This window comes from Prunus avium, chromosome 6 (assembly GCF_965620075.1).
Source record: "Prunus avium chromosome 6, drPruAviu1.hap1.1, whole genome shotgun sequence".
NCBI classification, from domain to species: Eukaryota; Viridiplantae; Streptophyta; class Magnoliopsida; order Rosales; family Rosaceae; genus Prunus; species Prunus avium.
In genome coordinates, this window is record NC_142289.1 from 33,988,608 (window position 1) to 34,015,509 (window position 26,902).

Here is a 26,902-nt window from a genome sequence, read left to right on the forward strand (position 1 = left end):
AGGCAGCCAATACGATCGCGATTCTCCCAAACTCTAAGCAGTATAAAAGACCTTTGTTGGGCTTGGACTTAACTGACTTAGACGGCCCAATTTCATTTTTGTGATTTGAAATATATTTTTCTCATAAAATCAAGGGAAAATTATACTAATGTCACATGAAATAATAAGGATTACAATTAGGCTTAAATGCTACAGTATTTCATGAAACATTGCTCAATTCTCACTTAACCCTCTCAAAGTTAAAGTGACCAACTTTGCCCCCTTGACCAAGGGTTGAGTATTTGTTGGTTTAGGCGTAATTCTCTCAATATCAAATTAACATGTTGTTGTGTTTGGTCATTGGAGATGTCGTACCCATTTTGGCTCTTTTGTGACTATGTACTTTGACATGTTTCATCAATAACTACTATCGCTTTTTCTATAAATAAAAAAATAAATAAATGAGAGAGAGATCTTTAAAAAGAGACCAATTTTGAATATATTTGAAAAAATAATAACTAATTGTTATATTTTTTTCTATTGCATTGAACTATTAAACAACCATTGCAGATGCTCTTAACGGCATAATGCATCAATTGCTGTATTTTTTCTATTTTTCATTGGCATGTAGGTCCCATAGTTAGCCTATTGCAATTGTAAAAGAGGGTTCATCACATAGCACCCTCTATTGCAAGGGGTTGCAACTATTGTGATGAACTAAATCACACAATTGCAAGTGAGATTTTACTGTTTTAGTTCAATTTCATATGATAAAATTGCATTGATCCTAACCATGATGCTCTTAGAATCAATTCGAATACTCCTCTCCATCAATAAAAAATAATTTAAAAAATTTGGTGGGAAAAAATAATTAAACTCTTCCATCTTCTTGAATTTCCTTTTTACAATATAAAAAAGAAAACGTTTCAAATAATAATGAACGCGTGCCAGGACGTCATTAAAGCAGAAGAAAACACGCGCCAGCGCAAGAAAACAACCGCCAACGAATTCCACTTCATGTCATCTTTGGTATCTGAAATTACAATCCCTACCCCTCACCGAACTATTTTCTCTTTCCTTCCGTCTTCTAGTTTCTTCATTTCCTTCTTATTTGGTGGCAAACGGTTTTCTCTGTTTTTCGTAGTGTTGAATTGATCTTGCAATTATCAAATTAGGGTTTTTAGCTTTCACGGAGACTGAGAGAGAAATGGGTAGCCCAAAGAAGGGACAGAGCAAGGGCTTCTTCGCAGCCATGAATTCTGGCATCTCCGTGTTCAGCAACGCCATGCACCGATCTGTTGGCGGGTTAGCTTTTTCTCTCTTCCTCATAATTCAATCTTTCACTTCATTTCTTCTTCTCTGGAGGTGAACTCTTGGCGTCATCGTGAACCCTAATTGTGCTCTTTCTCTGTAGATGTACTACTCTTAATCACTTCTTGATTTGGCTTCCGTAATTCGCCTTGAGCTGTGACATTTTGATCTTGCTTGTGATCGGATTCTTATCAGACTCTTTCTCCTCGAAATGTGTCTGTTTTCTTACACGTTTATGTACTGCATTGAAACGACTATGATTTGTTGGATATTTGGGTTTCCTTTGCGCAACATTGTGAGTGAATTGCTGAATTTAGAGTTCCCTATTAGGATGAGGATGCTGAATTTGGGTTTGGAAGGGTTTTAGGTTAGTTGTAAGACACAATGCGGGTTTTAGGTCAGTTCCTGAATTACGATGCAAGTTGGATTCTTAACTTGACCTAGTGTTTTAATCAGCCGATGAGGCGGATTATGTTTGTGTTTATAATTAGGACACTTACAAGTGTGTGTGTGTACTTATCGAAGATGATTGCGGTCCTACCACTTTCGATTTGAATAAATCATTTAGTCATTTAAATTGAAAATTAATGTGCAGATTGTCTGGAATCAATATTAGAGGTTCTTGCCATATGATTATCATCAATATTTTATTTTTCTATAAATATTCGAACAAAGACATGCTTATTAGCATCTAAGCAATGGTGCCTTGGATAGTAGTCCAGTAATTTGTAGGCAGGCCTATGACTTGGAATGCAATTCTTAATTTAATATGGATATTGGTGTAAACTTGCCCTTACTTTTATTTATTTTTAAAAATTGTTAAAAAAATATAAAGAATTTTTCAGACAGCCCAAATAGATTGGTTCTCTTTAGGGAGGTGATTTTCATGTCTGCTGAATCTCTGGTTGAGGCCATTTATGTATAACTTGCATGTTCACTGTTCTTGTACTCCGTATACAAGGGCACTTTTGGTGTACTTTTCTTGCACTACATTCATTTTCTTGTGTACCAGTTATTGAGAAAACTATGCCCTGGCCCTTATGATATGTTATTAAGGAGTGAGATCTGTCAGTTGAGAATCTGGCTCTCCTGTTGCTTTTAGGTTGCTTGGTTATGAAGGGGTGGAAGTCATAAATCCAGAGGGAGGCAAAGAAGATGCAGAGGAGGAAGCTCATAGAGGAAGATGGAAGCAGGAGGTGTGCTGTTTTTTCCATTTGTACATTTTATCTTTCAAGGGATGTGCTGCTCTTAGTTATGATTTGCTTGATGATAAGTTGGCTATTAGGAGTAAGAGTATTGTCTATATTTAGTGTAGTGTTTCAACTGTGTTTTTATATGAGGGATGGCTATGTGTTCAGAAAGGCATGTTGTCCTTATTGTTTCTTGATTAATATATGTGGAGATGTTGTAATATGACATTTTTCATGTTTAATTCCAGCAATTAAAGTGCAATGCTTGGAATCTAAAGTGGTCTTGCCATTGTGATAGCATCCTAACATTAACTCATAAACTGCATCCCTTAACCTTCTTATTTTCTACTTCAAATGTGAAATTTATTTGTCATTCTTAACCTGCATCGCTTATACATCCTGACATTTTGAGTTCTCTGCAATTTTTATGTTTAAGGAACGAGATAGTTACTGGAGGATGATGCAGAAGTATATAGGTTCAGATGTAACATCAATGGTGACTCTTCCTGTACTTATTTTTGAGCCCATGACAATGCTGCAGAAAATGGCCGAGGTTTGTGCTACTTAATATCTGTGCACTGTTGTTGTGCACATTGTATATATACTTGATTATGGTATAAATTGTGCAATGTCTGTGACAGTTAATGGAGTACTCGAACTTGTTGGATCGCGCAGACGAATGTGAGGATCCTTATATGCGGTTGGTGTTTGCCAGTGAGTATGCCTTTCCTTTGAAGTTTTCTTGTGATGCACATGCAAGTATCATTTTTTGAAGCATGTAATTCATATTAATCATTGCAGCGTCGTGGGCTATATCCGTCTACTATGCCTACCAGCGAACATGGAAGCCATTCAACCCTATCCTTGGGGAGACTTATGAAATGGCTAATCACTCAGGGGTTACATTTATTGCAGAGCAGGTGAGCTTTTGAGGGCTATGACCGTCCTGAGTATGAGCGTTTGAGAGTTTTTGAGGGATTACCTGTCCTGGTGTTCGTTTGACACTGCTTCTGGAGAGGCATGCAATATTTTTTTAAACAGAAAATGCTTCTCACAATTTTGAGGTCGTTAAACCTTTTGTCCTACTTAATAAGCAAAAGTATCATCTTCTTGGATAAGCTTTATTTTGGAGCTTCTTCAAAAGCATCCTTTCTCTGAGAACTTTGCAAAAGATCTTTTAGGGGAAGCCTCTAGAAATGACTGACTCTAAAGCTATATTACATCTAGTAATCTTGTAGTGTCTTTCAATTGCATCCTCATTAGGTTTTCTTTCATGTTCTTCTGTCTTCCATTTAAAATCGTAAGTAAGCTGAAATGATTCATCATATATCATTATTCCAGGTGAGTCATCATCCACCAATGAGTGCTGGGCATGCTGAAAATGAGCATTTTGCTTATGATGTGACATCAAAGCTGAAAACTAAATTTTTAGGCAACTCTCTTGATGTTTACCCTGTTGGAAGGTAATACACTGCTTGCTTGTTTCTATAATCATAAATTTAGTTGTGTATGTATTTTCTGTTCTCCCGACGATATAAATTTTATTTTGGATGCCATTAGCTTGTGTGAGTAGAAAGGTTTTGTCTTTTTTTAACCCCTCCGGTTTTTTGGGTTTTTAGTGGATTCTGAAGCTAATCCTTTGTGAGGGCTTGACCTGCTTTTGCTTCATTTTTATAAGAGTTGCATCTCTATATGGCTACTTTGATTAGATGAACTATTATGTATATTTGTTATTTCGATTCAATTTTGTTGGTTTGTACTTTTGTTGATGTATGGGGTTAACTTTTTAAAATATTATTACTATCAAGTGCTTTTTTATTTATCATCGTGTTTTTTCTCTTGTTCATTTTTTTAGATGGGAATTTTGGAAAGAACATTTATGTTTATGTACTATTGGTTTGTTTGCAGAACACACGTTACTCTTAAAAGAGATGGTGTAGTCTTAGACTTAGTGCCACCTCCCACAAAGGTAAACAACTTAATATTCGGCCGGACATGGGTTGATTCACCAGGGGAGATGATCATGACCAATCTGACGACTGGGGACAAAGCTGTGCTATATTTTCAGCCATGTGGCTGGTTTGGGTATCTTTTCTTCTTATTTCAATTCCATGAAACATCTACTCCTGTCTATGAATTCCTCAATTGTGAGCCTTGTTAGTTTTTACTGGTGGATTTTGTGGTATAATGAGATTAGAACTCTTTACATTTGACTGTTTGATCTCATTGGGTATATGCTGAATAGATTCCTGACCCCATGTTTCTTTCTTAATATATGGCTAAAGTGTCTCTATAAATATAAAAAGTCAAGAAGAGTGCTTCCTTCTAAATGGTTCACTGGATCCTGCTGTAAATAAACTATTCCAGTACTATAAACTGAGTTTTGAAAAGATTTGTTACTCTTTTATAATTTCTCTTGGTAGTTCCACAATTAGTTTATACAACCATCGTAGTAGTTATACGTGTTCTTTTATGCTACTTGCCACATCGTACTGGTGTCCAATTAAAAGCTGTATTTGGTTGCAGAGCTGGCCGCTATGAAGTGGATGGATATGTTTACAATGCTGCTGAGGAACCTCAGATATTGATGACTGGGAAATGGAATGAGTCAATGAGTTATCAACCATGTGATATGGAAGGGGAACCCCTTCCAGGCACAGAATTAAAAGAGGTTACTCATAGAATCTTTCTTGTATAATTTTGTATGTTATTGAAATGTTGCTCTAATATTTCTAGTTGGTGCTGTGAAAAGGGTAGAATCTGTGAGCTTGACAATTATATATTTTTATACAGTCAGTCAAGTTTAATATACAATATTTGCATTTACTTTCATGGAGTTAAATCACATATATGATTTTAATTTAAGAGAATTTTTATGGGATTAGTTTCTTTGATGAACCCATTATAGTGCGTGATTAATTAAAGACAAATAGTGTCCCACCAGAGTGTGGTAATGGCTTGTTACTTTAACTTATTTACTCCTGCCTAGTGGAACTCTTCATTAGTATTTGTCAGGATTCAGCTGCTTTCTTTGCTACAGAAACAAAAGTTTCAAGAAGATGATGAATAGTTTATTTGCTAGTCTCTCTGTTTCTGGCACATTGTTTTAACTGGATCACACGTTGTATGACATTGATTTCCATTATATTTGCTGGGCAAAGATACTCAACAATAGTCTGGCTCCTTACATTTACGAAAGATAATCTCTGCTGCAGGTTTGGCATATTGCTGATGCTCCAAAAAATGACAAATTTCAGTACACATATTTTGCACATAAAATAAATAGCTTTGGCACTGCTCCTAAAAGGTTGTTGGCGTCAGACTCTCGTTTGCGGCCTGATAGATGTGCACTTGAGAAAGGAGATCTATCCAAATCAGGTGCAGAAAAGAGCAGGTATCTGTCTCTTTCTCAAGTAATTTGTATTGTTTTCAATAGGGAACCAAATTGCTGAATTCGTTGGAAATTTCTAACAGACTTGCATCTTTTTTATATTTAAATAATTGGTTTTTTTTCTGTTACGATGTCCTTGTGATGATTTAGGTACAGATTGAGGTTTCTTAGCTGTCGTAAAGGCATTAAGTTCATGCTTGCATTGAGTCTTTGTCCCCTCACAAAGATGATTGTTCCTTTAATTACCCTTTCTTTCTTTCAGATTGGAGGAGAGGCATGTTAAGCTCATAATTTCATACATATACATGCCCAATTTACTTACTTCTTTTGCTTAGTTCCTATAATTCTAAGTTATTTCCCTCCCTTTGTGTGTTTTGTAGGCCAATAGAGCAAGAGAGCATAATTCATGCAATTCAAGCATGTTAAGGCCTAATTTGGATGAATGGAAGAAGAGCTTAAAAGACAAACTCATTTTGGCTACAGCCCCCTGCCAGTCCAGTTCCGTAGGTCATATTGCAAGCTTTGTTTCAGCAACCTACACAGCTCGGATGAGGCAGCATTCTTCATGAACGTTGTTCCAATGGGTGTGTACTATAACATATCCAAAATTCAGCCCCATTGGATAAATATGGAGTCTGTTACCTAGCAAACACAGAGCCATGCTCAGGATGGATTTTATCAGCGCGCAAAATGAGTTAGCAATTTGTTTTGGCCTTAACTTCCTCCTCCGACCTTGGATTGGCCCAAATGATATATGGCTGGAAAGAAGACATTCTGAACTTCAATTTCGAGTACTTAAAGTCCTAATTTGATTAAGAGAAGCCCAAGTTGTAAGCCCTTGAAGTTGCTGGTTATGCTGACCTCAGCATGTGCTGGTTGGATGCTTGGTCATGGTGAGCTAGGTATGAGCTATCATTTCTGGTTGGAAGCTTGGTCATGGTGACATGAAGATGAGCTAGGGCTGCTGGTGGGATCTATTGGTGAAGTGCATCAACCAATTCAGATTTTATAATGCAAGTGTTGTATGCATTAGTGAAGTGCATCAACCAATTCATCTTTTATAATGCAAGTGTTGTATGCATTAGCCATATTGAATTCAGATTTGTCACTCCCCTCTCCCTATAAATACCACATCCATTCCACATTCAAGACACAACAAATCCTGAGATTCACAACCCCCACAATTCACTCCAACCATCCTCAAACACTCTCAAAATCCCAAACACTCCAACAATCACCAAAACAACTCCAGCAAACCTCTCTTCCATTTCCCTACGAATTTCATCTTCCTTAGCCATCACCACTCACTCAAACTCATCCCAAATCACCTCCATATCCTTCATACATCTTTCTAGAAGTGGGGAAGCTCTTGGAGAAGCATTAGAAGTGGAGAAGCACTTGGAGAAGCCTTGGACACCACAAGAACTTCAGAAAAAGGATTTTTCTACTCTTATTGTATTCATTATGTTTTCTCATTTCTGTTCAAGTCTCTTTTCCATTATGAGTAGCTAAATCCATAACTAGGGCTTCGATGTAACCTAACATGAATATTCTGGGTTTATAAGTTTGGAGTTTCAAGTTTGATTCATGATTCATGTTCTTATTCATTATGCTTATAAGTTAACATGCTTGTTTGAATGATTGATCACCATTAGAACTTGTTTGTTAACTATCTTGGTTTGAATTAAGAGTATACACCATGCTTTAATTCGAATTGAACTATGAATAGGAAGAGTATGTATGGACATTCGACAACAGGGATTAGATACATACTTGGTTGTTTAAAATGTTCTTCTATGCTTAATGGGTTCCTAATGCTTAATTTTAGGTTAGACAACAAATGATCAAATTAGGGAATTAGGAACACAAGGTTAGGACCAAACACCATGGCCTAATCATACTTTAGCTAGAATCAATCTTTGAATCTGAATTAGACTTGTTACTTGAATCTTTATAACCCAGAATTGAATTGTTATGGTGATTCGAATGCCCTAGTCTCAAAATCTGTTTTCCAACTCTTAAAACCACTCTTTGTTACATTTGTTTACTTGTTTTTGTTTGCAATTTCATTTTGCTTATTTTGTTCAACAATCACAACCACTCTTGTTTTAAATTCTGTTTTAGACATAACCTCCTACTTTCTTGAATTTGGTAATCTAAGTACATAACTAGTTTTAACTTCTCAGTCTTCGTGGGTACGACCTCGTACTTGTCTTGCTATACTACTAATTGCCCCGTACAATTGCGAGTTAACATAATATTAACAACAAATTTTGGCGCCGTTGCCGGGGACTGAACGAAAGTTCTTCCCTGGTTATGTGCCCAAGGTTACCCTATTCTTTTTAGTGTTTCTAATTAATCTAATTTTCTGTTTCAGGTAGTTTATGTCTAAAAATCCATTACTTGAACAAGTGAGGTCTTCGTTCCAACGTTCTAGATCTTTGAACGCAGGACCATCATTGCAACCCAGACGAGTGACCTCTGAAATTCAGAATCGTCTAGAAAGGGAGTTGTCAACTGCAAAAGAGCAAGCTCTTGCTACATTTACAAGTCTTGCTCTCCACACTGAACTTCCCGGTTCTTCACTTTCAAATTCGGAAGCAAGTTCAGACCAAGAAGAAGAAGAAATGATGGCTGCCATTGAGTTCATGGGAGAACTTGATATCCCAACAATTCCAGCATCTCCTTCAAGCATTTTGCTGCCCACTGTAGCTCGAAATTATGAGCTTAAATCTTCTCATCTTAATATGCTGCCTTCCTTTTATGGTTTACCTAATGAAGATCCATTGACTCATATAAAGGATATTTTTAATGTTGTGAGTTCTTTTCCCTTGACAGGTGTGACAGAAGATCAACTTCGAATGAGAGTGTTTCCATACACTTTAAAGGATAAGGCGAAGTATTGGTTGAATTCTTTGAAGCCTGGTTCACTCACTACATGGTCTGCCATTCAAAAGAAGTTCCTGGAAAAATACTTCTCCACGCAAAAGACCGACATGCTTAGGGACAAGATCTTGTTATTTGCACAGCAAGATGATGAATCGTTTTGTGAAGCATGGGAGAAATTCAATGGGTTGCTCAACCAATGTCCTCATCATGGGATTCCATTGAAGCTTCAAATGCGTATGTTTTATAAAGGACTAACCCCTTCTAGTCATAATATAGTCACCAATTTTGCAGGTGGTTCTTTTAAAACCAAAACTCCAGAAGAAACGTACGAACTCTTTGAGGAGATAGCAATGGAGACCCAACATACGGATACAAGAGGTAAACGTGTTATTAGTGGTTCTAATGATGCTTCTAGTGTGCAGATTTCAAAACTGGAACAAAAGCTAGATGCTCTTCTTGCATTAAACTCAAGAAGCCCTCCGAAGGAAGTGTGTAGCATTTGTGAATCTCATGACCATGCTACCACAGCTTGTCCACTTGGGGCTGGATATCCAGAATTTGTGCAAGAGCAAGCTAAGTTGGTAAATTCCTACAACCAAGGTCCAAGAAATGATCCATACTCTCAAAGTTATAATCCAGGTTGGAGGAATCATCCAAACTTTTCATGGAGAAATACCCAGAATCAAGCAAATCCCCCTTCATTCCAAAGGCCACAACAATCATCATCATCATTGGAAGATATAGTGAAGCAGATGGCAATCAACCAATCCAATTTTCAGCAAACTACACAAGCTGCCATCTCCAAATTGGAAGTCCAATTAGGCCAAATAGCTGCTGAAATAACTCAAAGAGTGCCTGGGAAATGGCCAAGCCAAACTGAGATCAATCCAAAGAACCCAGAAGCCAAGGCCATTCATGTGCTCAGATCAGGTAAGATCATTGATAATAAAGATGATTCTAATCTTTCAAATGATGTTGTGATTGTAGAAAATGAAGAGGAGGAGACCATGGCCACGGAAGGAGAACAACTCAAAACTTCTCAATCTGCTCCTAAGGCCAAATCAGATTCTCAGAAATCCGATCAATTCCAATTGCATAAAAGGGATGACAAATTTGTGCCACCACATCTTCAAGAAGATAGATACGTGCCACCCGCTCCATATGTTCCACAGATTCCATTTCCAGGCCGTCTTAAGAAAGCAAAGCAAGATAAGGCTTTTAAAGAGATTTATGATATTTTGAGTAAAGTTAATATCAATTTGCCTTTGCTTGATCTTATTGAACAGATTCCTGCATATGGAAAATTCATCAAGGACTTGAAAACTCACAAGCTCAATTTCGCTCCAAATGAAGGAGTAAAGCTCGACCAGAATGTAAGTGCTGTATTGCAAAGGAAGCTTCCACCAAAACTAGATGATCCTGGCAGCTTTGACATTCCCATTAACATTGGAGGCAAGAAGGTTGGAAGAGCCATGTTGGACTTGGGAGCAAGCATCAATGTTTTGCCATATTCAGTTTATCAAGAGCTTGGCTTAGAAGGGATGAAGAAGACTTCAATGCGACTTGAACTAGCTGATCATTCTATAAAATATCCAAAAGGTATTGTAGAAGATATTCTAGTTCAAGTTAATACACTAATTCTCCCTGCTGATTTTGTAGTGATGGACATGGAAGACAATCCAAATGGAGATCGTGTTGATCCCATTCTCCTAGGCAGGCCATTCATGGCCACTGCAGACACAATCATCAAAGTGAAAGATAGCACTCTCTCCATGACTGTTTTGGGTGAAACTGTTGAATTTAAAATGCTTAATGCTCTATCTCAACCTTCTATCTCTCTTGATTCTTGCTTTTCAATTGATGTTGTGGATCATGAGGTTTCTTCCAAAATTTTGCAGAGAAAGTCTAATGATGCTCTAGAAGCTGTCTTAACACAAGAAGAGGAAGATCTTTGTGAACCGGAGTTCCAAGAAGTGGTGGCTGCCTTAGAAGTGTTTCCGCCATACCCACCATCCTTTAGGCCACCAATCGAGCCTCTTGGACCATCATCCACGAAATTGGAGCCATCCATTGTCATACCACCAAAGCTAGAACTTAAACCTCTTCCCAATAATCTTAAATATACATATTTGGGTGCTAACGAAACTCTCCCTGTTATAATTGCTGCAGGTCTCTCCTCACATGAAGAAGATAGCTTAATTAAAGTTCTAAAAGAGCATAAAACAGCCATTGGGTGGACCATAGCAGACATCAAAGGAATTAGTCCAAGCATGTGCATGCACCGGATTTTAATGGAAGAAGACAGCAAACCATCTCGTGATGCCCAAAGGAGGCTAAATCCCAACATGAAAGAGGTGGTTAGAGCTGAAGTTTTAAAGCTACTCGATGTAGGAATCATCTACCCAATTTCAGATTCTAAGTGGGTGAGCCCTGTGCAAGTTGTTCCAAAGAAGTCCGGAATCACCGTTGTGAAGAATGAGAAGAATGAGCTAGTTCCTACACGAACTGTCACTGGTTGGAGAGTTTGCATTGATTACAGGAAGTTGAACACATCCACTAGAAAAGATCATTTCCCCTTACCTTTTATTGATCAAATGCTTGAACGTTTATCTGGCCATGCTTACTATTGTTTTCTTGATGGTTTTTCAGGTTATAATCAAATTCCCATTGCTCCGGAAGACCAAGAGAAAACCACATTCACATGCCCATTTGGTACGTTTGCTTATAGAAGGATGCCATTCGGTTTATGCAATGCCCCAGCAACTTTCCAAAGATGCATGATGTCAATCTTTTCAGATATGGTGGAACGATTCATTGAGGTATTTATGGATGATTTTTCAGTTTTTGGTTCCTCTTTTGATAATTGTCTTCACCACTTGTCTCTAGTGCTTAAAAGATGCCAGGAAACAAATCTGATTTTGAATTGGGAGAAGTGTCACTTCATGGTGAGACAAGGCATTGTACTAGGCCATGTGATTTCAAGCAAGGGAATTGATCGGTGCATATTTACATATCATTTTGTACCCTTCTAGCTTATGATTTGGTTATGTTTTTGAGTTAAACTTGTGCTTTTAATCCTTTTTGTGTTTATCTTTCAGTTCATTGAGCTTTAGGTAATAATGAGGGCTTTGGATAGTAAATGATGCAATCCATGCATGTTAGGGCCTAATTTGGATGAATGGATGAAGAGCTTAAAGACAAACTCAATTTTGGCTACAGTCCCCTGCCAGCCCAGTTTCGTAGGTCATATTGCAAGCTTTGTTTCAGCAACCTACATAGCTCGGATGAGGCCACATTCTTCATGAAAGTTGTTCCAATGGGTGTGTAATATAACATATCCAAAATTCAGCCCCATTGGATAAATATGGAGTCTGTTACCTAGCAAACACAGAGCCATGCTCAGGATGGATTTTATCAGCGCGCAAAATGAGTTAGAAATTTGTTTTGGCCTTAACTTCCTCCTCCGACCTTGGATTGGCCCAAATGATATATGGCTGGAAAGAAGACATTCTGAACTTCAAGTTTGAGTGCTTAAAGTCTTAATTTGCTTAAGGGAAGCCCAATTCGTAAGCCCTTGAAGTTGCTGGTCATGCTGACCTCAGGATGAGCTATTATTTCTTGCCGGGGATTGGCAACATAGTTTGGTTCTATTTCTTTTCCCTACTTGTTTTATTTTTATTTTTCATTTTCATGTTCTTCTAAACAATTTCAAGTTTTAAAGTTAATGATGTTAATGGACCAGTTGTGTTTGTAGTCCAACAGAAAAGGACAATTGCCCAACAAGCAAGAGAACTGGGTTTAAATCCCAGCTTACACAACCCATTGGTGCTTGTTGCTTTGAAGCATGGAATTGGACTTGTGTTGATTTTTCCTTTTCATTTTTAGTTTTTAGTTTTTTTTTTTTATATTTCGTAATCCTTTAATTCCGTTTCAAGTTTTTGTGTGTGTTTGTTTTAGCAATGTAAATAGCTCAATAAAAATAGGAGAGAGATGGCAACTTCAAAGATAGGAAGTGTGGAGCAGTAGGAGAAGTCACGACCTCCAAGTGCATCACGCTCGACCTAATCGCTTCAAGGGGGAGCATTTCAATCCTTTCTCTTCTTTGAATTCTGTTTATTTCCGTAGTTTGTTTTGCCTTTTGGTCCGCGTTGAGTTCTTTGTTTTTCTATGCTGAATCCAACCATATAAAAAACGTAAAATTTGGACTTACGGTTGGAAAGTTATAGCCTAAAAACTGAACAGAGGTCGAAGCTGAAAAACATAGAAACGAATCTGTCCAAATGGTGATAAATAGGTGATAGAAAGTGCTGTTTGTTTTTTTTCTTTGGTTTCTTGGTTTGTTTCTTTTAGTACAATAATTTATATCGTTTGTTTGAGCTTGTTTAGAGTACTTAGTTCATTTTCGTTTATGGTTTGTTTTTTCATGTTATCTTAATTTGTTTTTGATTCTTTTTCTTACGAGAATATATTTTTAAAAAAAATTTTAAAAAAAAAAAATTATTTTTCATATGAGCTGACTTATGGTAACTCCAGTGAGCACCTTCGTCAATACAGTGTCTAGGAGTTCTTTAGGCGACACCTTCGGTGTCTAAGAAGTTTGGGTTTTAAGCGGGACCATTGTGACCCCTCCAACCTTCCCGGATCCCCTGGCTGTGTTTTCTGAGGCCCTTAACTGGTCATCCGTGAGTTGCTTGTATATTGTGTGTTTTTAAATTAAGTTTTTTTATTTTATTTTCTTTGTTTTCTTTTATGTTGAGTCTTTGTTTTTGTTTTGTTTCTGTTTTTGTGTTGTTATGTTAGTTTATTTATTTATTTACGTGGTATGGTTAGTTAGTTTATTTCTGAGTGTTAAAACACATTTTTATTTCAAACATTGCATAAAACCAAAAACAAACAAAAAAAAAAAAACAAAAAAAAAAAAAAAAAAACATCATCATCATCATCTTCTTCATCTTCTTCATCTCCATCATCATCATGGCTTACCTCTATTTTCTCGCACTTGTAGAATCTGCAGCAACTCCACATGGTCCTCATTTTTTCTCTGCAGTGCTTCCACGTGCTGATTGGCACAGTAGAGCCGCTTCTGCAAGTCCGCCACCATAGCCTTCAAGGAAGCTATTTCCTCGCTCATCGCGGCACACTCCCTTGTCCTCGCCAGTAATCGCATGCCCAAATTGGTAGCGGAGACCGCGTGGAGCACAGTTAAATTGTGGGACTCCTCTACCGCTGCCTTATCAGACCTCTGTGCCACATGCAGATGATCTGTCGGAGTGAGCTTGCTGCTAATCATGCCTCCTAGCCGCACTGCTCTGTTCGATAGTGCCTCAGAAAAGTTCGGTATTGCCTCAGCAAAGTTTGAGGCCGTGCCGTGATGATATGTGGAGTTTGGGAAGACAGGAGTTGGAGGAGCCCTTGTCTGGGCATTCGGTGGTGCAAGTGAGAGCTCAAGGTTGAGATCATCAAGGTGAGTGCATGAGGATGCCATTTGTTTTGCTTCTGAATTTTTTTGATGTTTTTCCTTGAGTTTGCAGGAAGAAATGCTGGGTATCATCCGCTTGCAGAGGTATGGTTTAAATAGACATATGCTGATGAGAGAGAGCCAACACCATTTCGGATTTCCCGGGCATGCTCGACCTAATCGCTTCAAGGGGGAGCACCTTTACTTTCGCTTTACTTTTCTTTTTTCCGTGTTTTCTGGTGTTTAATGTTTTTGCCCGTTACTTTCATTTTCTAGAGCTTTGTGTTTTTGCTTTTCCCTTTCGGCAATCATCTTTATCTTATTTTAGTTAGGGAAATGTGTTTTCTTTTCCGTTTGTCGTCTTTGTTTTCTTTTTCTTTTTCTTTTTCTTTTTCTTTCTGCAACCTTACTCTTTTATTTCCGAAACAAAATAAGGAAAATACAAAAACAACAAAATAAAATAAAAACAACAATAATGCAGTAGGAAATCATTTCTTCTCGGTGCTTGGTGTCTCGACCATTGGAGCTTTGAGTTTGGCCCTCTGGCTGTCCTCTTCCGGGGCTTCACGCACAGCTTCTTGGGGCTCATCACTTGAGCTCCCAAAGATCGCAATCTTAGCTTGAGCGTAACTACTCTCGCGATCTACTTGTTTGCGTTTACCCGGTCGGTCTAGGTCTTCCAGCTGTTTTCGCATGTCGTGAGAGTACAACTCTACCATTTTTGATAGGTTTTTATTCTCGTCCCGCAATACTTCTAGCTGGTGTCGATTCACCTCCACTATCCTTGACCTCTCCCTTTTCAAGCTTTTTATAGCAGTCTGACACTCCTCAACCATACTTCGCTCTGCCGCCAACTGACCTTTCAGCACCTCTACCTCATGGGACTTCGCAAGTAGGCGATGACCCAAACTTGCGACTGTTGCCGTACTCTGCACGCTCAGTGCCAGGGCATCGCTCACGACCCGGTTGTCATCCCTTGTCCCCAGAACACGTATATCTTTAGGAGTCACCAGATTTCTAGCCACTCCAATGGCAACATCGTTGTCCAGGAGTATTGAGTCAGTTACTGTCACAGGCCCCCGTGCGGAAGCAAAGTAGGGCATCCATACTGGTGCCGCTGCTTGGCCTCGTGTCTGAGTCGGTGGAGCTAGGTTGAGATCCAACGAAAATGGGTAGTTTGAGGCCATTTGATTTCTCACTCTCTTTTCTTCTTTCTTTCTTTTCTCTTTTGTGTGTTTCTGAGTTTGCGTTTTTTTTTCACCCTTTCTTATAGACTTAGTCTTTGACAAACCCTAGCCATTACAGCATCTGAGCATTTTCTGAATCTCCAGCATTCCTTGAGTCCCACAACCTTCTCGCCTTCCAACCATACCCAACTCATTTATCACGACGTGTCTTTTCTGAACGAACGCGTTCAGTAAAGTCTTCGCGCCTTTCCATGAGCCCGTAATTTTTGCTTGTGGAGTCTGCGGCGCCTCTATGTGTCGACACGTGTCTTACCCTGTCTGTTGGTCCCTTACACTGAACCGAGACATCATGACCCATGTTAAAATCCCGCTCTTTGTGTTGCTATTCATGGTTCGATAGTTTGTTTTTACAAAACTAAATAATAATAAAAAGCTGGAAATGAAAACAAATTGTGGGTCGGGTTTCACTTTAGTTTGGGTTTCAAAGTGGGTTAAATTCACCGTGGTTTGTGTTTCGAAATTGTGGGCTTTGGGCTTCAAAATTTTTTTGGGTTTCGGAATTGTGTGATTAGGGTTTACTGTTTCATTTTTTTTGTTTGTTTGTTTGTTTGTGTTGTAATTTTTATTTTATAATTATTTTGTTTTTGTTTTCTTTTGTGATTTTGTGATTTTTTTTTTTTTGCTTTAATACCTTTCATTTGTTGTTATGACATTGTTTGTGGCTAATTTTTAAACATTGAGGACAATGCTCATTTCTAGGTTTGGGGGTATTGGAGTTTAGCAAGTAAACTTGGTTTTTCTTAAAATTATAAAAATAAAAAAAAAATTAAATTTCGTTCTTGTTTTGAATCTTGTTTTGTTTAGTCACTTTCCGAACACATTTGATGAGATTGTGATAAATGTTGCATGACTTAAATAAAAAATTGAATTTTATTTATTTTTTTTCCTTGTAAATTTTTATTGTAAAAAATAATAATTAATTAATTAATTAATTTGGCATCGTTCTAGCATGACATGTTCGAAACCTTCTTTGCACTTGCCATTTGTTTCATAATTTTCCAATTAAAGGATTTGCATGATCTAAAGAATTGTATGAATCATAAATTAGACTTATATAACCATATAATGTGAGCTTTTGAGCCTTGTACTTCATTTCATGAGTGTTATATACACATACTCTTAATTTCTTGTCATCTAAGTTGTTGTTTGATCTCATTATTCATTGATTTGGTTGAACACTTAAAAGTCATTCATTCTTTTGCAATTTGATCTCATGACATTTAAGAAATTATATTAAGGCCCTCTTTGGATCGTTTGTGCCTTTCAAGCTAACCTTATGCATGTTTAAGCATGACTTTCCATTGTTAACCATTTTGAGCCTACATGTAAACCTTTTCTTTCATTTTACCAATTATATTTCCTCGCCTTAGCCTGAAAAACAAATATTTACCTTTCTAAGGAACTCATGAGCTTTAATTGGGATGTGTTTTTCATACTAAGTTTGGGAATTGGTGTTACATTTTGAAAAAAAAAAATCACACAATTGGTGAAAGAAACGAGAAAAGTTGTGATTAAGTGGTGGTTGAATGAAATTTCATTTTTGGGTTTCATTTTTGGGCCTTCAAAATAAATTGGTGTTTGTTCAATTCAAGGAAAGGAGTATGAATCATTGTAAATGAAGGTATAAGGAGTTTTGATCGTGTAAAAGAAAAAATCTAATCGTGATGATTCGAAGTCTTGTAAACAATTGTTTTATGCTCTTATATTTTGAGTTTCTTGGACTTTGTTTTATCCATACCCTTCATTTCTTACTCACCTTACACCCTTGGCCCCATTACAACCTATGCTAAAGACCTAAATTGATCTTAAATGTCATGTGGTTGAATTGCATTCATTTTTCTACTTTTAAGTGTTTGGCATCCTTCTTGAGATCATATTAATGCAAGTCCTTCATCTTTTTATTTCGAGTTAAGTCCTTATGGTTTAACTCTAACCTCATGTTTATAACTGAGTATTGCATTGTAGCCTTCTTCCGAGTGATTCATTTGTGAGAGGACAACTTTGGTGAGATTTGAAGTTGAACTTGTGCTTTGTATGATTTTTGAAATTGTGTGAAAACTAAGATTGGGGAATTTGTTGCATTTGGCTATCACACTACCACACTTTGAGCATATTATGTTTTGAACTTTGCCGCTTTGTGAATAATGTTTAAAATTGAGCTTTTATTGTTAAAACTTTTGAGTCATGTGCATGAGTCATTTCTCTTCAGAAAATGTTCGGAAAGATTGTTTTGAGTTCTTTTTATTTTTGTAATTTTTTTTTTTGTTTTGTTTTGTTTTGTTTTTGTTAATGTAATTATTATTATTTTTTTTTTTTTTTTGTTTTTTATTTTGCTTAAGGACTAACAATCTTTTAAGTTTTCTAATTACCTTGTTTTACAGAGTCAGTAAAACGTTTGTGGGTATCGTATCTGTTAAACCCTCAGGAGACACAACTCCTCCTACTAGGGATGCCTAGAGGTTTAAAGGCTTGTTGCATATGCTCAATGCAATCGAGTTACCTACGAAAGTGGTCTAGTTAACTTCTTGTTTGTTTTTATCTTTGTTTTCCTTTTGTTTTGCTCGAGGACTAGCAAAATCTAGGTTTGGGGGTATTTGATCGGTGCATATTTACATATCATTTTGTACCCTTCTAGCTTATGATTTGGTTATGTTTTTGAGTTAAACTTGTGCTTTTAATCCTTTTTGTGTTTATCTTTCAGTTCATTGAGCTTTAGGTAATAATGAGGGCTTTGGATAGTAAATGATGCAATCCATGCATGTTAGGGCCTAATTTGGATGAATGGATGAAGAGCTTAAAGACAAACTCAATTTTGGCTACAGTCCCCTGCCAGCCCAGTTTCGTAGGTCAGGAATCGAAGTGGATAAAGCCAAGATCGACCTCATCTCAAATCTTCCACCCCCTACCTCTGTTAAAGGAATTAGAAGCTTTCTAGGTCATGCTGGATTCTATAGAAGGTTCATCAAAAATTTCTCAAGCATTACAAGGCCATTGTGTAATCTCCTTGCTAAGGATGCTGTTTTTGAGTTTAATGAAGCTTGCATGGAAGCTTTTTCTACCTTGAAGAGGGAGCTAACTTCAGCCCCTATTATCATAGCTCCGGATTGGTCTTTACCATTTGAAATAATGTGTGATGCCTCTGACTTTGCTATTGGTGCAGTTTTAGGTCAAAAGAAGAACAAGCTGCCCCATGTGATTCATTATGCTAGCCGAACCTTGAATGATGCTCAAATCAACTACTCCACAACAGAGAAGGAGTTGCTTGCTGTGGTTTTTGCTTTAGAAAAATTTCGTTCTTACCTTGTTGGTTCTAAAGTAATTGTTTATTCTGACCATGCAGCCCTTAGATACTTGCTCACTAAGAAGGATGCCAAACCACGCTTGATTAGATGGATTCTCTTGCTGCAAGAATTCGATTTGGAGATTCGAGATAAGAAGGGATGTGAGAATGTGGTAGCTGATCATTTGAGCAGAATTGTGGTTGAAGAAAAAGGAGGAGCTGTGCTACCCTTGAATGAGACTTTCCCTGATGAACAACTATATGCTGCCCAAGTCAAAGAGCCATGGTATGCTGATTTTGTTAATTATCTTGCTTGTGGTGTTCTTAGAAATGATCTAACTTCTCAGGATAAGAAGAAGTTCTTTTCCATGGTGAAACATTATGTATGGGATGAACCTTTCTTATTCAAGCATTGCCCGGATCAACTCATCAGAAGATGTGTTCCAGAAGAAGAGCAAGAAAGCATACTTAGGCATAGCCACGAATTGGCCTGTGGAGGTCACTTTGGAGCTAAGAAAACAGCACTTAAAATTCTGCAATCTGGTTTCTTTTGGCCCACTCTATTTAAAGATGCATTTAATTTTTGTGTTAAGTGTGATAGGTGCCAAAGGATGGGGAACATAAGTCGCAGGAATGAAATGCCATTGAATAACATACTTGTTGTGGAGCTCTTCGATGTGTGGGGTATTGATTTCATGGGACCATTCCCATCTTCCTTTGGTTATACTTACATACTTGTTGCTGTTGATTATGTGTCTAAATGGGTGGAAGCCATAGCCACCAAAACCAATGATTATAAGGTGGTGCTGAAGTTCTTGAAGGATAATATTTTCACAAGGTTTGGTACTCCAAGGGCTGTCATTAGTGATGGAGGCAGCCACTTCTGTAACAAGCCATTCGAAGCACTCATGAAGAAGTACAACATCACCCATCGAGTCTCTACACCATATCATCCGCAAACTCCTGGTCAAGTGGAAATAAGCAATAGAGAAATTAAGCACATCCTGGAGAAGGTGGTGAACAATACAAGGAAAGATTGGGCAGCCAAGCTCAATGATGCATTATGGGCTTATAGGACAGCATATAAGACTCCCATTGGAATGAGCCCTTATCGTCTTGTGTTTGGGAAAGCTTGTCACCTGCCAATGGAGCTTGAACACAATGCTTTTTGGGCCATCAAGAAGTTAAATTTTGATCTAGACAAGGCAGGCCATGCAAGAAAGTTTCAGCTGAATGAATTGGAAGAAAGTAGACATGAGTCTTATGAGAATGCAAAGCTTTACAAAGAACGAACCAAGAGTTACCATGACAGAAACATTCAACGGAAAGAGTTCTCCAAAGGTATGTCAGTTCTTTTGTTTAACTCACGTTTGCGTCTCTTTCCAGGAAAATTGAAGTCTAGATGGCAAGGCCCATTCACCGTGGTCAATGTTTCTCCCTATGGAGCTGTGGAGATTCAAAACCCTAAAGATGGCTCGACTTTCAAAGTAAATGGACAACGTTTAAAGCCATTCTATGAGGGAGTTTCAGCTGGCATCCAAACTGGCCATGTGGTAGATCAACTTCCCTTCGTACCATCAACTTAGCTGATTGCACAATGTCTTGCCAAGACAGTAACTAAGGCGCTTCTTGGGAGGCAACCCATGTGTTCAAGAAGAAGGTGCTTGGTAGCAATCGACCTAATCGCATCAAGGGGGAGCATTTCAATCCTTTCTCTTTACTTGTTATTATTTTAAATTTCTGTTTTTTTTTTTTATAAAAATTTAAAAAAAATTTAAAAATTTAAAAATTTAAAAAGATTTTTCATATGAGCTAACTTATGGTAACTCCAGTGAGCACTTCCGTCAATACAGTGTCTAGGAGTTCTTTAGGCGACACCTTCGGTGTCTAAGAAGTTTGGGTTTTAAGCGGGACCATTGTGACCCCTCCAACCTTCCCGGATCCCCTGGCTGTGTTTTCTGAGGCCCTTAACTGGTCATCCATGAGTTGCTTATATATTCATTTTTTTTATTTTTTATTTTTCCTAAACCTTCTTCTAAACTTTTCCCTTTATCATTTGTTTGTTCTCAATCATCTTTTGTATGCTTTCACATTGAGGACAATGTTCAATTCAGGTCTGGGGGGAAGGTTTTCAATTTCAATTTTCTTATCCATTTGTGTTTTCAATTTTCGTTCTCTTGTCACTATTTTTTATTTATTATTATTTTTTTATTATTTTTTTTTTTTTTTTTTAATTTATTTAATTTTTTTTAAAGAATGTCATACAATCAATGCTATGGAGCTGCTATTTGAGGTTTTCATATTAGAATTTTGCACTTCACAAAGCTTTTGCTTTTAGAATTCTGGTGGCTAAAGTACCACGCTCAAATTCTTGAAGGAAAATAGTGGAGACTACCCTAGTGAGCTATATCGAGCCTAATTGCTTTCTTGAGAGGGTTTAAAGTGTTCTATTTCTCATCCATACTTATTTTCTTCAATTCACTCTAATTGATCTCATTATTCCATTTTGATTGAATACTAAGGATGATTCTCTTTTGCAGATATCATGTGCTTGCTCTCATTCATGAATGAACTCATTGAAGTGATGCTAGGCTATGTGTGCATAACCATTCTATGTGCTTTCTTTTCACCCTACCTATATGTGTGTTCCATCAACCCTCTTGAAGCCAAACACTTAAAGCCTTTTCTTCTATCACCCTCATCATTTCCCTACCTTTGTATCTCAATCTGAGATACTTGACCTATTGTAGCCATACCCTATAACTTAGAAATATACCAAGGTGTGCCAAGATAAAGTTTGAAGCAAGGAAGTTGCAGCCATGTACCTAAATAAAGATTATGTGAATCTCTGCAATGAAGTTAATGAAGATGCAGATCAAATCAACGAAGATGAAAGTGTTTCGATTTGATCTAAGTGTGAAAAATAAAGTCTATGCCAGGAGATACCATGAAGTTTGCTGCCATGCCAATCTAAATCAATGATGCCTTGCAGATTAATGAAGCATGCAACCTTGGTATGTTCTTAAGTTATTTGTTTTTCCTTCCAATTCTTCCATTTCCCCTAAACCTTAGCCTTTCATTACAACATTGTGAAAGACCTAGCTGATCTTTGAGGATGTATTCATGGGTGCTGGTAAGTATGTGTGTATCTCTATTCTTAGTATTTAATTCCTTTCATGAGATCTAACCAAATTTGTGCTTCTATTTCATACACTCACTTATGCTTTCTTGAGAGAATTAAAACATAGGTTCTGAGTGATTGAGTGTTATCTGTGAGAATTAGAGTCGAAGCATGTTCTCTATTCAAGGTTTGAGTGTGCTTGCTTTGAAACTGTGTGCCTTTGAGCTATAGCTTCCACTTGTACACACTGATTGATGACCTATCTTGGCAACTCTATGGTGTTGGAGGTATGACTAAAACTTTCTTTCATTTTCATTAGTTGATTTCAAAGTTGTTTTTCTAACCATTTTGTTTTGTAGAGTTAGAAAAACGTTTGTGGGTATCGTATCTGTTAAACCCTCAGGAGACACAACTCCTCCTACTAGGGATGCCTAGAGGTTTAAAGGCTTGTTGCATACGCTCAATGCAATCGAGTTACCTACGAAAGTGGTCTAGTTAACTTCTTGTTTTGTTTTTATCTTTGTTTCTCTTTTGTTTTGCTCGAGGACTAGCAAAATCTAAGTTTGGGGGTGTGTTAAGCTCATAATTTCATACATATACATGCCCAATTTACTTACTTCTTTTGCTTAGTTCCTATAATTCTAAGTTATTTCCCTCCCTTTGTGTGTTTTGTAGGCCAATAGAGCAAGAGAGCATAATTCATGCAATTCAAGCATGTTAAGGCCTAATTTGGATGAATGGAAGAAGAGCTTAAAAGACAAACTCATTTTGGCTACAGCCCCCTGCCAGTCCAGTTCCGTAGGTCATATTGCAAGCTTTGTTTCAGCAACCTACACAGCTCGGATGAGGCAGCATTCTTCATGAACGTTGTTCCAATGGGTGTGTACTATAACATATCCAAAATTCAGCCCCATTGGATAAATATGGAGTCTGTTACCTAGCAAACACAGAGCCATGCTCAGGATGGATTTTATCAGCGCGCAAAATGAGTTAGCAATTTGTTTTGGCCTTAACTTCCTCCTCCGACCTTGGATTGGCCCAAATGATATATGGCTGGAAAGAAGACATTCTGAACTTCAATTTCGAGTACTTAAAGTCCTAATTTGATTAAGAGAAGCCCAAGTTGTAAGCCCTTGAAGTTGCTGGTTATGCTGACCTCAGCATGTGCTGGTTGGATGCTTGGTCATGGTGAGCTAGGTATGAGCTATCATTTCTGGTTGGAAGCTTGGTCATGGTGACATGAAGATGAGCTAGGGCTGCTGGTGGGATCTATTGGTGAAGTGCATCAACCAATTCAGATTTTATAATGCAAGTGTTGTATGCATTAGTGAAGTGCATCAACCAATTCATCTTTTATAATGCAAGTGTTGTATGCATTAGCCATATTGAATTCAGATTTGTCACTCCCCTCTCCCTATAAATACCACATCCATTCCACATTCAAGACACAACAAATCCTGAGATTCACAACCCCCACAATTCACTCCAACCATCCTCAAACACTCTCAAAATCCCAAACACTCCAACAATCACCAAAACAACTCCAGCAAACCTCTCTTCCATTTCCCTACGAATTTCATCTTCCTTAGCCATCACCACTCACTCAAACTCATCCCAAATCACCTCCATATCCTTCATACATCTTTTTAGAAGTGGGGAAGCTCTTGGAGAAGCATTAGAAGTGGAGAAGCACTTGGAGAAGCCTTGGACACCACAAGAACTTCAGAAAAAGGGTTTTTCTACTCTTATTGTATTCATTATGTTTTCTCATTTCTGTTCAAGTCTCTTTTCCATTATGAGTAGCTAAATCCATAACTAGGGCTTCGATGTAACCTAACATGAATATTCTGGGTTTATAAGTTTGGAGTTTCAAGTTTGATTCATGATTCATGTTCTTATTCATTATGCTTATAAGTTAACATGCTTGTTTGAATGATTGATCACCATTAGAACTTGTTTGTTAACTATCTTGGTTTGAATTAAGAGTATACACCATGCTTTAATTCGAATTGAACTATGAATAGGAAGAGTATGTATGGACATTCGACAACAGGGATTAGATACATACTTGGTTGTTTAAAATGTTCTTCTATGCTTAATGGGTTCCTAATGCTTAATTTTAGGTTAGACAACAAATGATCAAATTAGGGAATTAGGAACACAAGGTTAGGACCAAACACCATGGCCTAATCATACTTTAGCTAGAATCAATCTTTGAATCTGAATTAGACTTGTTACTTGAATCTTTATAACCCAGAATTGAATTGTTATGGTGATTCGAATGCCCTAGTCTCAAAATCTGTTTTCCAACTCTTAAAACCACTCTTTGTTACATTTGTTTACTTGTTTTTGTTTGCAATTTCATTTTGCTTATTTTGTTCAACAATCACAACCACTCTTGTTTTAAATTCTGTTTTAGACATAACCTCCTACTTTCTTGAATTTGGTAATCTAAGTACATAACTAGTTTTAACTTCTCAGTCTTCGTGGGTACGACCTCGTACTTGTCTTGCTATACTACTAATTGCCCCGTACAATTGCGAGTTAACATAATATTAACAACAAGGCAGAGAGCCGAAAAGAGAGAACGAGAGGCCAAGCATCATCAGTTTACACCACGATGGTTTGACTTGACTGAGGAAGTTACACCTACACCTTGGGGTGACTTGGAAGTCTATCAATATAACAATAAGTACAATGAACACCGAGCAGCAGTCGATAGCTCTGACTCTATTGATGAGGTTGATGTTAAACTAATTGAATTCAACCCATGGCAGTATGGTAATTTGTCTGCAGAATGAGGTATACCAACCTTTGTGTTACCTTGTTGGATTGTGCTGCTAGTTCATTGGAACTTTTAGCTTGTGGAAGCAGTTTGTTGGCCGTTGGCATGTGTACATTGTACCCCCATTCCATAATCCTATTTTGGTTTTGTTTTCCTGTTTGTTACTGATATCTCCTAGTGTATGAAAGAGAGACGGAAAGAAGTAGAAGAAAGGTTATGTAAGTCTCTTTGGTTAACGCTATGATACTCAGGTGATGCCTTGCCTTGCCAGCTCCTCGGACGTGTGGGAGAAGCAGCTATGTGCATAGGGCAACATCTCTGCTCTGAGTAAAGACTTCCCATATGGTGTCATGCTAAACTTACTGGTCAGTGGTTTCACCCTTCTAAACATGGACATGTTTCTTCTTCGCTCTTCATCAAGTTGATGTATAACTTCACTGCCGGAGGTGGGATTTTTAAAAAAATAGTCTTTTGTACAAAATATGGATTTTTTGTTTCCCATTTATATACATAAGCGGTTACTTTTCATCTCAGGTGCGGCACCGTATATATCATCTTGACCGGTAAATATGGTTGCATGATTTTGATAATCTTCAGCGTTTTCTTCATTTTGTTGATATACATCATACCGTCCTTTTCCAACCAACTATTTAAATCCCACAAATGAACGGAGGAACAGGATAGTCTTCAATATACGGTTCGCATCACAAACCTCCTAAAGAATTCAGACAGATAATCCAAGTTACGAAAACAAGTGCTCCATTTGTCCACAACATAAGTCATGACCTCTCTCTATGTAACTTACCAAATCTAGGGATGACAATTTTTTTCGATCCCCGCTAGCCCCACGGGCTTCGCCTTTAGAATTTCTATGTGTAATCGCACTTGACATGCATTAAATTATAAATTTTTAATCATTTTATTAAGGAAAGTAATTTAAGTAAAATAGTTACCATGGAGACGGAGATAGTAACCAAATTCGGTCCGAACCGCCCTGTTTTTGTATTCAAAATACCTTAAAAGCTTGTCCAAATCCAATATTGCAATGCCAGCTAATTGGGCCCAATATCCACCTCCACTTGAAATCAATGGCCCAGAGTTCCAAGTAGTGTCTCTATCAGTATGGACCCCGGGTGAAGAAGAGATTCCCTAATGTAACAACTTTGACGGCTTCATGATTAACAAGCTTTTCCGCTCTTTGAATTTAAAACTTCAAATGGTATTTGGAGAAGACGGATTTCTTTCCTTTCCTCCAGATATACCCTACCAGATTCTTCCTCGAAAACAATTGAATTTCCAACATATTAATTCCACCTGAACTTTACTTTGCTTGCTGTGCTTATAATATATATCCAATGGAATATCCCAACAAAACTTCTTTTCAAAGTGCAGTTATAATGAGCCCACGCCTAGCTGCCTAAAATAACTTATATTTTGGGTTTTCAGGCTTTCTATTAATTTCATTATTTCCACCAAATTATAAATTGTGTGTTAACATTTTCCATTTACTAATACTGCACTCTGGCCTATGAACATATCACAAGCATGTATTATAACTTGAGTGATTTAATACTATCACATCAGCATATCGTGTGGTGTTACCGTCACATAATAATAAATTTCTCATGAATTTCACTATTAGACTAGCATTAAAGAATAATTTTAAGCATTCACAAGGATGCGGGCAGTAAAGGTAACGCTATATTTTGAAAGTAAGTTTTAAAGAAATAGTTTAAGGTCACCCACCCTACTTGGGTTAAAATTCTACAGGCAACTTGGCTCTTGTTGTACCTCCATCTCCTCCACAGCAAATGATCCTTGCCTTTAATGGGTAGTGTATTCTGTTGAAAACTAAAGTGTAATCCGAATAAGTTCTCCATTTTCGTTTTGAATGTGAGTCGGTGGGAATAATTATTGGGGATTATTTTAGGGAAAAAGAAAAGAAAAGAAAGTTTGAAACTTCCATTCTCCCTCGCTTGGATTGGATGAGTCATAGGTCAATGACTTATCATAGTCAATTATGCCATGCTTGCTTGGTAGGAATTGGTAATTAACTCCTGCACTATTTTAAAGGCTAAGAATGGTCCTAAACTAGATTTGCTTATTAATATCTCTCTTGACATTTCGTCCATGTTGTTGTCTTTGGCTAACTCATTTTCTTTTTTACTTCTCTTCGTTTTTTGGTCTACGCCGTCGACTGCATAACAAGAAAGCAACGGTTATAACTTATATCACATCATCATGCTAAAAC

At 37.5% G+C, this 26,902-nt stretch overlaps 1 protein-coding gene and 1 non-coding gene across 5 annotated transcripts; one reads left to right on the plus strand and one right to left on the minus strand.

Annotated features, from left to right (window-relative positions):
• The first annotated feature begins 981 nt into the window (after nt 1-981).
• Nucleotides 982-25,179, plus strand: ORP3C (OSBP(oxysterol binding protein)-related protein 3C). Of its 4 annotated transcripts, none has more exons than XM_088254323.1 (12): nt 982-1,284; nt 2,393-2,486; nt 2,917-3,033; nt 3,122-3,194; nt 3,282-3,400; nt 3,822-3,943; nt 4,389-4,565; nt 5,007-5,151; nt 5,696-5,874; nt 6,134-6,149; nt 24,437-24,668; nt 24,903-25,179. In XM_088254323.1, exons 1-11 carry the CDS (start codon nt 1,187-1,189, stop codon nt 24,665-24,667), a joined length of 1,371 nt encoding a protein of 456 aa, XP_088110449.1. In that variant the 5' UTR covers nt 982-1,186; the 3' UTR covers nt 24,668; nt 24,903-25,179. The 4 variants fall into 4 exon arrangements, with proteins under 4 accessions (XP_088110449.1, XP_088110450.1, XP_088110451.1 ...); XM_088254325.1 differs by adding an exon at nt 1,394-1,505 and having other exon boundaries at nt 983-1,284; nt 24,437-25,179; XM_088254322.1 differs by having other exon boundaries at nt 983-1,284; nt 24,437-25,179.
• Nucleotides 8,868-8,974, minus strand: LOC148294083 (small nucleolar RNA R71). Its single transcript, XR_015836865.1, has one exon. It is a non-coding gene; the product is annotated as a small nucleolar RNA R71 (small nucleolar RNA).
• Nucleotides 25,180-26,902: the final 1,723 nt, after the last annotated feature.

Bases quoted from the DNA above. Each gene is read 5' to 3' on its own strand.
- ORP3C (XM_088254323.1), top strand. From the start codon at position 1,187: ATGGGTAGCCCAAAGAAGGGACAGAGCAAGGGCTTCTTCGCAGCCATG. The intron at 3,401-3,821 runs GTGAGCTTTTGA...TCATTATTCCAG, and splicing joins TTACATTTATTGCAGAGCAG to GTGAGTCATCATCCACCAAT. The intron at 4,566-5,006 runs GTATCTTTTCTT...ATTTGGTTGCAG, and splicing joins CAGCCATGTGGCTGGTTTGG to AGCTGGCCGCTATGAAGTGG.